The sequence below is a fragment of the Macaca mulatta genome, chromosome 13, assembly GCF_049350105.2.
Source record: "Macaca mulatta isolate MMU2019108-1 chromosome 13, T2T-MMU8v2.0, whole genome shotgun sequence".
NCBI lineage: Eukaryota > Metazoa > Chordata > Mammalia > Primates > Cercopithecidae > Macaca > Macaca mulatta.
Window position 1 is genome coordinate 6842818 of NC_133418.1, and position 14112 is coordinate 6856929.

A 14112-nucleotide genomic window follows, 5' to 3' on the forward strand; every position below is an offset into this window, starting at 1 on the left:
ATTTTTGTACATTTATTGTACATCTAAAAGTATTTCATAATAAAGTTTTTTAAAACATTTACTGCTGTTCAACTTACTGTTTAATTTACTGTTTTACTGTTTTGCGGCTCTCTCCTCCCTCCTCTCCTACACTGTAGCAAGGATATTCCTCTGACATGTTCGAATGCTAATGTATTCCAGATCACAAACAGTGCCTGGCACACAGAAGGCACTCAAAAAACACAGGTCGACAATTTCGGTAAGCTAGAATGATGACAGCATATTCCAAATCCTAGACTTAGTATTAATTTTCCTTATATCGTATTTGAAAGCAGCTTTGCTTATTCTCTAAAGACAAACAAATCTAAAAACTTTGATTCACTGTTTACAAAGAAGAATCATAGTTTTCCATAAAAATGCTTTGTCTGGTGTTTCTGTTATAGCTAACAGGATATGAATCTGATCTTTTCTTACAGTAAGTGTTTTCTCAGAATATACTGCAGTCTACTGATTCAGAGATACACATTTTCTCCCATATTTCAACATCTGAAATCAAGGGGACTCTTACACGTGATGGCATGTCATAGTTTAATCAGCAGTTGCTTTTCCTGCTTAGCAGTACTTTACAATCACGGTGCATCTAATAGTGTATTAAATTTGATGAAATCTGGTAATGAATAAAGCATTTTCAAAATATTTTTGGAGCTCCACTTCCAACGCAACAGAATAAGCTCTGCTGATCCCCTGTGAAGTGAAACTAGTGACAACTATTGTTTTAAAAACCTCTTAAGAGGACCTGAAAATTGCCTCAAGGACAAACAGCAAATGAAGAAATACCTATATGAGAAAACCTATAAAAATTCAGTGAGAAAAGTGAGAGCACAGTATTCGAACCAAGATCATTCCCCGCTCTCCTCTCCTCAGCCAGTGAGGTGGAGACCTCACTCCAGACTACAGCAGCCAAGAACACAGGGCTCCCTTTGCTCTCCAGTTCCAAGCTGTGGGATTTCATCCTGGGAGAATCGGGACTTCAACTTTTCTCCTGCTGCCCCCAGCTGCCTGTAGCTAAGGTTAAGTCCCAGGCAAGTAGGCCGGGCGCGGTGGCTCAAGCCTGTAATCCCAGCACTTTGGGAGGCTGAGACGGGCGGATCACGAGGTCAGGAGATCGAGACCATCCTGGCTAACACGGCCCCGTCTCTACTAAAAAATACAAAAAACTAGCCGGGCGAGGTGGCGGGCGCCTGTAGTCCCAGCTACTCGGGAGGCTGAGGCAGGAGAATGGTCTAAACCCGGGAGGCGGAGCTTGCAGTGAGCTGAGATCCGGCCACTGCACTCCAGCCTGGGTGACAGAGCGAGACTCTGTCTCAAAAAAAAAAAAAAGTCCCAGGCAAGTGCAATTGAGATGTGGGGGGTCTCTTATTCTACACAACCCCTGCTGATGGAACGGAGGCTCTACCTTGCGTGCAGTGTCCTGAGAATATGAGGGCCCTGACAGCCCTTTCTGGGGCTTGTAAGGTAGTGGTTCCACATCTGGAAAAGCAGAGCCACAAGAACCTCAACCTCCTGGCCTCTTCACTTAGTGCTCAGCTCCTAGAGCGGGGCTGCCACTCAGAGAAAAACCTGTCATTATCCTCAGTCCCACCTCAAGACACAGAAATCTTGTCTGGAGCCACAGAACAGCTCCTGATCGCTTCCCAAAGAAGGAGCTTCATTTGCAACAGCTCCTGGAGAAGTTTGGGCCTAAGAGCCCTCTCAAAAACAGTGAAAGTTGTGGTGAGAGAATGGGGACAACTGTGGATCTAGTGAAGATACAGCCTGGAGTGTGGAGACTAGCTTGCAGGAGACAACCTGCAAAAGAGGTGGAAAGGAGGAGTCCTCCTGGGGTCAGAAAAATATCAGACACTGTCCTCAGAAACTATTTCTTCAAAGGAATCACGATTTTTATCATAGAACATATCATAGGTCAAAAAAAAAAAAAAAGGAACCAAAATGTAGTTTGTAGCAGAACGTATGCCCCAGGGCATTGGTGTAAACAATAAAACAATCAGCTGGCAATTAGTCTAGGAGTCTCAGAAAGAGTAAAGGGGCATCCCAGGGTGAGTGTGGGCAAACCAAGAGCTGAAGCTCCAGCCAGCCACTAAACAAATAAACCAGCAAATAATAACAGGTAAAGGGGACCTTAGTACCCAGGGTTGCTAAAATACATTTCTCTAAAATGTCCAGTTTCCAATAAAAATTGAGATGTACAAAGAAACAGAAAAATACAACCAATACACCAAACGGGGAAAAAAAAACCAAGCAGGTAACAGAAACTGCCTGTGAGTACAGCTAGACGAACTAGATGTTGGATTTTTTTATTTATTTTTATTTATTTTTTGAGACGGACTCTAACTCTGTCACCCAGGCTGGAGTGCAGTGAGGTGATCTCGGCTCACTGCAACCTCTGCCTCCTAGGTTCAAGCAATTCTCCCTGCCTCAGCCTCCCTAGTAGCTGGGATTACAGGTGCCTACCACCACGCCCAGCTAATTTTTATATTTTTAATAGAGATGGGGTTTTGCCATATTGGCCAGGCTGGTCTCAAACTCCTGACCTTAGGTGACCTACCTGCTTCAAGCCTCCCAAAGTGCTGGGATTACAGGCATGAGTCACCATGCCCGGCCAGGATTTATTTTTAAAAGGATTTCAAATCAGCCATTATAAATAAACTCACAGAACTAAAAGAAAATTTAATTGAAGAAGTAAAAGAAGGTATGACAAAGTGGCATCAAATATAAACTATCAATAAGAAGACAGAAATTTTAAGAAAGAACCAAATGGAAATTCTGGAGTTGGAAAGTACAATAGAAGTAAAAATTCACTAGAAGACCTTGTGATGGTTAATTTTATGTGTCAATTTCATGGGGCTAAGGAATGCCCAGTCAGCTGGTAAAACATTATTTCTGGATATATCTGTGAAGGTATTTCTAGAGGAGATTAGCATTTGAATCTGTAGACTGAGGAAAGATGACCCTCACCAGTGTGGGTGGGTATCGTCCAATCTATTAAGAGCCTGAGTAGATCAAAAAGGTGGAGGAAGTGCAAATTTGTTTCTGGTCTGAGCTAGGATATCCCGCCCTCAGACAACAGCTCGCCTGGTCCTTGGGCCTTTGAACTTGAACTGGGACTTTCGTCATTGGCTCCCTTATCTCCAGGCCTTTGGACTGAGACTGAATTACACTACCAGCTTTCCTGGTTCTCCAGCTTGCGGATGGCAGATACTAGGACCTCTCAGCCTCCATAATCACATGTGTCAGTTCCTATAATAAATCTTCTTGTGTGTATGTGCACAGGTTTGTGTGTGTGTGTGTGTGTGTATGTGTTCTGTTTCTCTGATGAACCCTAACTAATACACACCTCAACAATAGATTTGAACACAATGGAGAAAGAATTAGCAAACTTGAAGACAGGTTGGTAGAGATTATGTAAGCTCAAGAGGGAGAAAAAAAAATGAAGAAAAATGAACACAGCCTCAGACAAAGGTGGAACACCAATAAGCACACCACCACATGTATAATGGGAATACCAGAAGCAAAGGAGAGAGAAAGGAGAAGAAAAAACATTCAAAGAAATAATGACTTAATATTTCCCAAATTTACTGAGGAACAATAAGTTATTCATCCAGGAAGCTCAACAGACTCCAAACAGGGTCAATAAAAGAGACCCACAAACACATGGTGGAAATGAAAAAAGTCAAACACAAGAAAATCTTGAAAGCTGCACGAGAAAAATGACATGACTTACAAGAGAACTTCCATTAAGATTAATAGCTGACTTCTCAGCAGAAATTAAATAGAGGACAAAGGCAATGCAACGACACCCAGTGTTCAAAAACAACAAAAGCCCTTGTTAACCAAGAATCCTATGTCCAGAAAAACTATCTTTCAAAAATAAAGGTGAAATAAAGACATGAAAATAAACAAAAACTGAGGGCATTCATTGTTAGCAGACATGCCTTATAAGAAACACTAAGGGAAATTCTTCAGGCTGAAAGGAAGTGACCCCAGATGGTGGTTCAAATCCACACAAAAAGCAGCAATAATTATGAAATTAGAATATACACTATTAATGTATTTTTTTCTTCTTTCTGTTAACTGATTTAAAAAGTCAATTGTATAAAATATTTATATAATTCATTGCTGGGTCTATAACATGTGGAAATATATCAGTAATACAATTGCCAGTAACAGCACAGAAGAGGTAGGTGGAAATAAAACTGTAATGGGCTAAGGAAATAATAACACATAAAAATAATAATTATAACAATATATTGTTTAGTTTGCAACATTAACAGATGTAATATGTATAACAATACCCCCCAAAAGGGTAAAAAGGAACAGACCTACATAGGAGAAACACTCCTATATATTACTAAAATTAAGCTAGTATAAATCTAAAGCTGATTCTGTTGAGAGACTACTAAAAATACTCAAAAGCAGTGAAAAAGTCATTGATGAAATTAAAATGCTATACTAGAATTCAATCAATGCAAAAAAAGCAATAAGGTAGGAACACAGGAACAAAAAAAGACACGAGGCACAGGAAAAACAAAAAGTCAGATGACAGGAATGAATCCAGTTATATTAATAATAGCATTAAGTATGCATGAATATACAACCCAATCAAAACGCAGAGCGTGTCAGACTGGATTTTAAAAGGCATGATCCAACTATATGTTGTCTACAGAAGACACACAGTAAATTCAAAGATAAACGGATTGAAGTAAAAGAATAAGAATATGTACAGGTCCCATCACTTTGAAAAAGTCTGGTAATTCCTCAAATGATTACACATAATAGAGTTACGATAGGACCCAGCAATTCCACTCCTTGGTAAATACCCAAGAGAAATAAAAACACATGTCCACACAGAAACATGTACCTGAATGTTTATAGCAGCATTATTCATAATTAGCCAAAAGTTAGAAACAACCCAAAGTTCACCAGCGGATGGGTGGATAAACAGTGTGGTATGTCCATACAGCGGACCATTATTCAGCTGTAAAAAGGGGCAAAGCGCACATCCTCTCTGTATACTGTGCAGTAACCCCACTGTGAGGTGATCTGCCACTACATGGGTGAACGTTGAAAAGATTAAACTAAGTCAAAGAAGCCAGTCACAAAAGACCACATACTATAGGATTACATTGATCTGAAAATCCGGAACAGGGAAATCTGGAGAGATGGAAAAATTAGTGGTTGCCTAACCCCTAGGAGGGGAGGGGAGGGAGGTGGGGATTAGGACAGTAATAGCTAAAGGGTATAGGATTTCTTTTTGAGGTGATAAAAATGCTCTAAAATTGACTGTGGTGATGGATATATATCTGTGAATATACCAAAAACCGATTCACTGTACACTTTAAATGGATGAATTGTGTAGTATGTAAATTGTATCTCAAGCTGTTTAAAACTGTTTAAAAACATTTTTGCTGAAGGAATCAATCATTTATCTAACAAATGCTTATTACATGTTTACTAAGCACTACTGGATCAGGCACTGCAAAAATAATACCAGTCTCTGTCCCCATGGACAGGGACCTATGACTGCTTCGTCAATCTCGCCCAGGGTCTAGATTGCGCCTGACCAGCAGGAGGTTCCATCAGGAGCCCTGCTCCTCCCAGCAAGACAGACATGTAACTACTCCTGCCCCACTCTCACAACACCCACCTACAACCGTCCCAGTTTGTCCAATCCACATAATTGGAAATCTGCCTCATTTCTACGTGGGAATCCAGTATACCCCGCTGAAACTGTTACTCTGTCTTGCACCACAGCTTCCCTGGCAGGATTCCTGAAATACTCCCCAACCTATGCCAATCCCATGCACCAGCTCATGTTTTCTTTCCAGTGCTGAATGAGGACTATGTCAAACCAGTACTTCTAGAACCTGTACTTGTAAGATTCTCCCGGGGGCCTGAAAGCTTAAGGAGATGAATAACTCCTCCCTTCTCAGGCCCAGTCCCAAGGTGCAACTTGCGCCAGCAGCGTGCCGCAGCAAGACAGCGGAGGCAGCAAGAGAGCTGGCCCAAAGACACGCACCCCTAAAGATTGAGAAAGGGGCCATGTGGGTACAAGGTAGCAGTTAGGTCAGACTAGGACACTTCCTATTTACAGGAGACTATAAAACCCTTGCCCCATCCTCACTTAGGGCTGACACCATTTTAGGCCTCAGCCCGCCTGCTCATTAAAACAGCATGTTGCTCCACACCGCCTCGTGTTGTCTGTCACGTTGTCTGTTATGTTGTCTGTTAGCACGCTCTCGGGGTTTGAACCGATACAAGAACCTTGCAGTACTGTGATTACCAGCGACAACACTGAGAGCACCTAAGAGTCCTATGTGCTGGTATTAACGAGCATCTCACAGTTCCAAAGCATGAATACTCTACTCCCCTTCAGAACTTGTAGCTGCACATACAGCTCCCGGTACCTGATATGCCCAGTGTTCCCCACTCTGCCTGGCTTGGCCTTCACATTCATCCTTCACATTCTACCTCCTGGGTAATGCACCTGAAGAATTAGGAGCCTCTGCCTCTGCTGTTCCGAGCAACAGACCAAGAGCTAAGAGCATAAGCTCTTGGATGAGGCTGCCTGAATTCAAACTTCAACGCCACTACTTAACATATGACCTTGGTAAGTTTCTCAGTCACTCTGCCTTGGTTTCTCCATTTACAGAAAGGGGATAATATCTCCCATGGTTGTTATGAGGATCAAAATACATATAATACACTTACAGGCAAGCACTGTTATTGTTTCTATCTAATTCCATTTGATGGTATATTTGTTTACATGCATCTTTCCCTGACCAGTCCCTGAGCTGCTCAAAGGCATAAAAATTAATAGCATATAATATAGGGCTAGGCGCAAGATTTGCACATGTAAGGGACCCATGAATGAATGAAAAAAAAAAAACCACTAGTCTAGCAATGTCAAAGGTTATAGAAACCACACTTTCAAAATAAAAATCAGAGCACGTGGTTTATGGGTGCATTAGAATTGAGTCTCTCAAAGCGGGACTTCTCTGGAAAATCCAGGCTGTCTGACTGCCAGAACTATCTAGAAAGAATCCAAATGCCCAACAGTTTTAGCGGTTACAGAAACGATAACATTTAACACAGAAGATTTTATGTAACCATAGCCAGAAACCTGTGTTGATACCTGGAAGAGTCTGGAAAAAACACTAAGTAGAAAATCAGAGCAGAAGTTTGCAAAGAGGAATTATGGAGTTATTCAGAGAATGAAGATCAAAGAGAACAGACTGTGTGTGTGCATCTAACACTGCGTGATGAAAGCATCCTTAGCTTTTAAATTCATTTTCATTCAAAAGACAGCTTAATAAAAATAATGATGCTTATTATAAGGCCTTTACATAAGAAACAAGAAAAATAAAACGGAGATTCCAAGACTTCTTAGCTTTCAAATAAGGCACAGTAAGAAGGGTCAAGTTTCTCCACTACTATAATTCTCTGAATAGATAAGTTTCCTAAAAAAAAAAAATATATATATATATATATATTTTTTTATATATATATATTTTTTGCTCATGTCAGGGACAATCAATAGTTTGATTAACTATTCAAACTACTTCTTGATTGGCTGGGCGTGGTGGCCTGCGCCTGTAGTCCCAGGTACTCCTCCGAGGCACAAGAATTGCCTGAACCCAGGGGCAGAGGTTGCAGGGAGCAGAGGTCTTGCCACTGCACTCTAGCCTAGGTGATAGAGTGAAACTGTGTCTCAGAAACAAAAACAAAGCACTTCCTGACTAAGCCTTCTCCTTTGGTACAATAAAAACATGAATTCTAAAACGTACGTATTTGTACACAAAGAAAAAAGGCCTTTAGCAAGTTTTTCATTCAACGTCCCCCAAGAGTTCCCCCCAAAATTAGAGTCCAACTCAGAGAAAGACAAAGAATGGGAAAAGACTCTACTTGCTCAAGGCACAGAGCATGTTTTTACTTATATCAGCTTTTTTTAACATATACATGCACAGATATATACATATGCAATATGTATATATAGACACGGATGTAAACACACATCAGAAAAAAATAAGGTCACAAAGCAATCTTTTCTGTTGTCTTCATATGAGTCAATAAAACAACATCAGCAACAGCAGCTTAAATAGCCCAGGTGATGACAGCTACTGTAACAAACCAAATATGCAACCACCTCAACATTTCCATCTTTCTTCTCATCATCAACATTCCTTAATCAAAGGAAAGAAGACAAGTAAGAAGTATGGGTAGGAATTTACTTCAAGTAGTTTCTCTTAAAAAAAAAAAGGCAAATAAATACATTATCCTTAAATTATAGAATTCCAAGCAATGAACAGATAGCTTCTCTTTAAAACACGGTTCAACAGCCTAAACGTAATTAATTTTTTAAAATGTTTTAATATTCCGATCAGAATTTCTACTCATCCCTGCTTAAATACTTTTGCCTAAGGAGTAATCTGTCAATGCACGCAGTTTAAATCATTAACTACATAGCACCCAATCATTAGCATAATTAGCATGTAAATTTCACGAAGGCACTAATTGTGTCCTTTTAAGTGTTTTATGCAACACTCAGTACAAGGAAGCTTATTAAACACTTATTATGTTTAGTAAAAAGAACAAAATGCCAAAACAAAAGTCTTTATTATTCAACTCGGCTGTCATGTATAATAAAAACCACTGATCAGTATCTGTTTCTCCAAGTACAATTATAAGAAACTGAAAACAAAACAAACCCCACTGGAATTAGAAATTCTGTCTCCTCTGTCCAAGAATACTGTTTCATTTTTCTATCAGTAAGAAACTGCCAGCAGATAGCATGGAACATGCAGGATGCCAGGGTATTTGACCTAAGCATTTAGGCACCTTAACCAACCAAAAAGTCTGGTACATGTCATGCACACTTTCTGAGTCATTTTCCTTACCTTTCCCATTTTGCCATGTAGTATACCAAGACAAAGTAAGGAAGGAAGTGATAAATGCTAACGCAGTGGCTACAGTTCCATTGCGGAGCCTCATCTCATTTCACCATCACACTGGTCCATATGTGTACGATGACAACACCCAGGACTGTTTTCGTTTCACCCTGAAAGTCAACCGAATGCAGTCCTCCTGGCTCTAGGCCAACAAAAATCAATAAGAGAGGTTCATTTCAGATGATCTTCAGGAGGAGCCTAGCAGGGATGCCGTTCACAACTGTATGCGGGATTGTCTTTGCGGTCTTCATACGCTGATGCCTCGGCCTTTTCGCTTCCTATTCGGGGGGAAAAGAGAAAGACAAGCTCATTCACTAATGCAAAATGTAAGTTTCTTCATTCACTATCCGTCATTATAAACAGACTTTTGGCTAAATTGTATCTATAAAGATTATCCCTACATCGAAACTACTCATTTAACATACTAGAATTATCTGGTCCTTCTCCTCCTGGAAAAAGAATACAAAACAGCTTCAAACTATATTCCCTGCTCATTGGTTTTGTTTGGTCTGTAAAAAGAAAAGTGATGGCTACTGATTTTAAAGGGAGAAACGGAGCTCACAGATTCCAAGATGAGAACTCTAACGATCACACAATGGTTCCTGAGTAACATAAACTTCACTCTCCCCAGTTTTCCTATTGCACAATAATAGGAAATTTTTTTAAATAAGAAAATTGACAGAATATAACATATAAGGGTCAAAAGACGTGGGCCCTTGACCCAGCTCTGTCATTACTTACATGATTCGGGGCATGCCACTTATCTAGGTCTCAAGGTTTCATTCATAAAATGAGGAAACAATCTGTCCTGTGTCCTCTTTCACATATTGTCATAAATTATAAAAAGGTTACAGTTATTACTGCTATTTATCACGGTCATAAAATAAATGTCGTTTTTCCAGTGACTAACCCACTCCCAGGGTGTAAATAAACTGGAAATATTTAAGCATTTAGAAAATGCGGCAATCCAACCAGGATACGGTATGCCTTAGGCCCTATCACTCTGCATTGCTTTAACTCAAGAAATCTGGGAAATCACCACTGAACGAACAAAACTGTTGGGAAAAGGGAACGAAATGGTCTTAAGCACAGCATTCAGCATATAACAGGTTCTCAAAAAATGTTAACTGTACTAAAAACCAAACTTTTTTGGTTAATTGAACAACAACAACAACAAAACCAGCCAGCTACTGGTTCCAGTCCACTCTATGCATGGTCAGTCTCAATCCCTGGAGGCACGTCAGGCCCTCCAAGTTGTGTACAGACTCCTGGTAGCCTCAGGGGGTGCCACAGGATGCACCTGGTAATATACTGACACTGTAGTGGGGGAGTTAATGTACCTCCAAACACGGCCAGCAGTCCCAAGGGAGAATTCTCTCCAGGGAAGAGCATAACTGATTAAAGCAGACAATTCAGAACTTGCCACCACCACTGCTTCTTAACACTGAACATTACTAGAAATTCCCCCAGTAAAGAAAGATCACAGGGGCATAGTACTAATAATGATAGCCACTACAACTTACGAAATGTTTCCTATGTGCCTGATCTACCATATGGTTTAAATCTTCACAAAATCCTATGAGGCAGGCATTATTAACCCTGTTCTACACATAAGGAAATGAATCCAGAGAAATAACGCGAATTTGTTTGACTCCAAAGTCCAAGCTCTCATCTACTACACTTTCCCTCTCAAACGAGGCACCTGCACCTGGCAATATGAAGCTAAGTGCTAGGGATACTCCAAGCATCACGTTAAACTGCAGAATCTTCCCAGAGTATTAATTATACCCAACTGTAAGTGTAAATTTAAAAAAAAATTATGTAACACACACTGATCTACTATGGAGTAAGTTGCAAAATTCATGGAAAATTTCAAAGTCTAAACATGCAACTTTAAACAAATCTCCACTTCCTGTAGCTTTTGGCTAATACCTCACCACCACCCTCCACCAAACTATGCCTGTTAACCCTCCTCAGACAGCAGCTCTATCTTCCATATAATATTCTAGAAGCACCTAACCTCTTTTACTACCTGAAGACAAAGAGCTCTAAAAATATTCTCAAGTAGAAGTTATCATTGTTCTCTAAGACTGAACTTATTCACCTTCTACAATTAAGACAAGTTAACATCAAACATGACCACATCTACAGTTTAATATTAAAATCTTCACAGTGGCCAGGTGCGGTGGCTCATGCCTGTAATCCCAGCACTTTGGGAGGCCGAGGCAGGCAGATTACCTGAGGTCAGGAGTTCAAGGCCAGCCTGGCCACCATGACAAAACCCTGTCTCTACTAAAAATACAAAAATTAGCCGGGCATGGTGGCAGGTGCCACCATGTAATCCCAGCTTACTCGGGAGGCTGAGGCAGCAGAATTACTTGAACCTGGGAGGCAGAGGTTGCAGTGAGCTGAGATCACGCCACGGCACTCCAGCCTGGGCAACAGAGCAAGACTCATCTCAAAACAAAAAACAAAAAACAAAAAAACAACTTCATATCAAGTCTCCTCTAATTGTCTTAAATCAATAAGCACCCAATAATGAATTCTGATTATAAAAACAGGGGTGATAATTCTATGAATTATATAACTTGGAACGTTAATCCCTGTGTGGCATTATATTAAAATACTTATAACTTTCAGCTGCTATCTACTTAGCCTTGTTTCACTTCAGAAAGAATTTTGTTCTAGTAAAAGATCTAAAAACCATACAGGTTATTAGAGTAAGCACTCAATTCATAATGGGAGAGGTAAAGAGCCCATCATATGGTAAAGGATATTTTAAAAGTTTTACTAAATACAAATAAAACTCGTAAAAAAAAATCTGTAGACATGCATAGAGACAAGTAAAAGTAAATGAACTCTGAAACCAAAGTAAACTATTGATATACTACCCCTAATATAGGAAAAAATTAAAAAATACTGGATCCAGGAAGTTATGAAACTCTGAAGAAGATACCTACAATGAATTCTACTAGCAAATACGCCCTGAAGTTTTGCAAGAAAAATATGAGTGTTTTACTCAGTAAGAATGTAGTCATACATTTTTAATTAGGTTTCCCAGCTAATAAGTTTAACTGCACAGCACAAGTGAAGAAACTCTTCGGACAGTAAAAAAACAAGGATCTACTCGCTCTTCAATCATAAGACATAATTCACAGGCTGGCTTGTAAGGCACAGGTGACCCACATTTTTATTAGTGTCCACATTTGCAAAAATTTTAATCTAGCCCCTTAACATTCTCGGAGACTATAACCTAACACGTTTGAATCTTTAACAACAACAAAAAGGTAGTGGCTAAAATTGCTAGTCATTTCTCCACCCTCCCAAAGGTGAACGGAACTTTCAACTCTAGACACCAGACTGTTTTGTTAGCAATCCTTTAAGGCCTTCAGTCTTCATTTTATTACTGGACACAAAACCTTTACTTATTTTAAAGTGTTCTCTGAAATACTCAATATAGTGCATGGCTGAGAACACTTTGCTGAACGTTTGGCATATTCCTTAATCAGCATCCCACTGACAGGGGAGAGGTGCCTTAAGAATGAAAGGCACAATAATCCCTGATACCCGGAATCAATAAAATCCATGACGTAAGCCTATATAACTTTACACACCACAATTATGGCAAAGTTCATTTATTTGCCATTTATAAACGAGTCCGTTTTCTTTAATACAGCTTACATAATGTCATCGTCCAGCGCGTTTTCGGATTTACACGTGTGGGTTACGGAAATCTATGTCAAGATAACCTGTTCATCAAACTATTTTTTAAACATTTAGAAAAAGAAACATAAACCACAGAACGCATATTTTCATTCTAAATTTACAGTCTACGTTCCAACGAACGACTCTGTCATTATCTTTTATCAAATAATTCGTCCAACAGCAAAAGCACAACAGCAAAATACACGGAAAGCATTCCAAGCATACATTGTGACTGCTTCTATTTTCCAATGCGGAATGTAGGCAACGAAACCGCTCCAGAGAAACGCACCGTTGCGAGGAATAAAGGCGGGTGTGCAGAAAAGCTCGCCTCCGAGATGTCACCTGGCACACTTGGCGGAGTCCCCGAGACCCAGCCTCAGGGTCCTACTGCGGCTTCCTCGACACGCAGGGAGTTGAGGCCTGGGGAAACGCGGGGTGCTCTTCCACGCGGGCCCCGCAGCCCTTCACTTTGTGTGACAATTCCCTGCGAAGGCTTCACGGCCGGTCCCCTCCGGGAGCAGCCCCTGCCCCTGCGCCCCGGACCGTCCGGCCCCCGCCCACCTGCCCCGCGGCCCCGCGAAGGCGCCGACTCCCGCGCAGCCCCCGGGTCCCGCAGGCAGCTGTCCCTCCCCTTCCGCACCCCCCGGATCCGCACTTTGCTCCACTTTTCCCCAAAGTCGCCGAGCCCCGCCACGCCGGGGACGCACCAGGCGCCGGGCCGGCCGCAGGGAGGGCGCGCGGCCCCGAGGGGTGCGCGGCGCGGGGCAGGGACGCTGGGAGGACGCCCCCGCCCGCGCCCCGCCGCCCGCCCCCGAGGCCCAGCCGCGCCCCGAGCCGGCCCCGCGCCCAGAGGCGCCGACAGCTCCCCGCACAGAGCTCCGGCCGGGCCGCGGCGCAGTCGGCTCCGTTACCAGCAGGTGGATCTCCCGCAGCCCGGGGCCGCCGGCGCCGCCCCCCGCTCCCGCGCCCTCCGCGCAGCCGCCCCGCGCCCCTCCCGCCCCCGCGCGCCGCCGCTGCCGCCGCGAGCCCCTCACCCGCCGCTGGCGTCTCCGTGCTCCCGCGGCTGCCGGCGGAGCTGCTGTGGCCACCGCTGCCGCTGGCGCTGCCGGCCGCCCCGCCCGCCCCACCGGCTCCGCCTCCGCCGCTGGAGCGCCCGCCCCGCCCCGCCGGGCCGCCCCGACCCCGCCAGCCATTGGCCGCCCGCCGCCGGCCCCGCGCCCCGCGCCCCGCGCCCCGCCAGTGGCCCGCGCGACTGTCACTTAGGGGCGCCGCCGCGCAGCCTGCTTAGCGTTCGGGAGGCCGGCCCGGCCAGCGGGGTCCCGGCGAGGTCCGGAGCGGAGCCGCGGTCTCGGGTCCCCGGTCTGGGCGCCGGCCTGCTCCCCGCCGCCCGCCGCCGCATCTGGCTGGAACCTCCCGGCGCGTG

General features: G+C 43.1%; 1 protein-coding gene across 3 annotated transcripts in view; it reads right to left on the reverse strand.

Moving 5' to 3' along the window:
* The window catches only part of MGAT4A (alpha-1,3-mannosyl-glycoprotein 4-beta-N-acetylglucosaminyltransferase A), a 128340-nt gene extending 114535 nt beyond the window's left edge, over window positions 1–13805 (reverse strand). Inside the window, exons 1-2 of one of the 3 annotated variants that reach the window (XM_015112905.3) lie at window positions 13724–13805; window positions 8934–9262 (exon numbers count right to left, since the gene is read on the reverse strand). In XM_015112905.3, coding sequence (XP_014968391.1) covers window positions 8934–9027 — 94 coding nt within the window. In that variant the 5' untranslated portion in view covers window positions 9028–9262; window positions 13724–13805. 3 annotated transcript variants of the gene reach the window in all.
* Window positions 13806–14112: the final 307 nt, after the last annotated feature.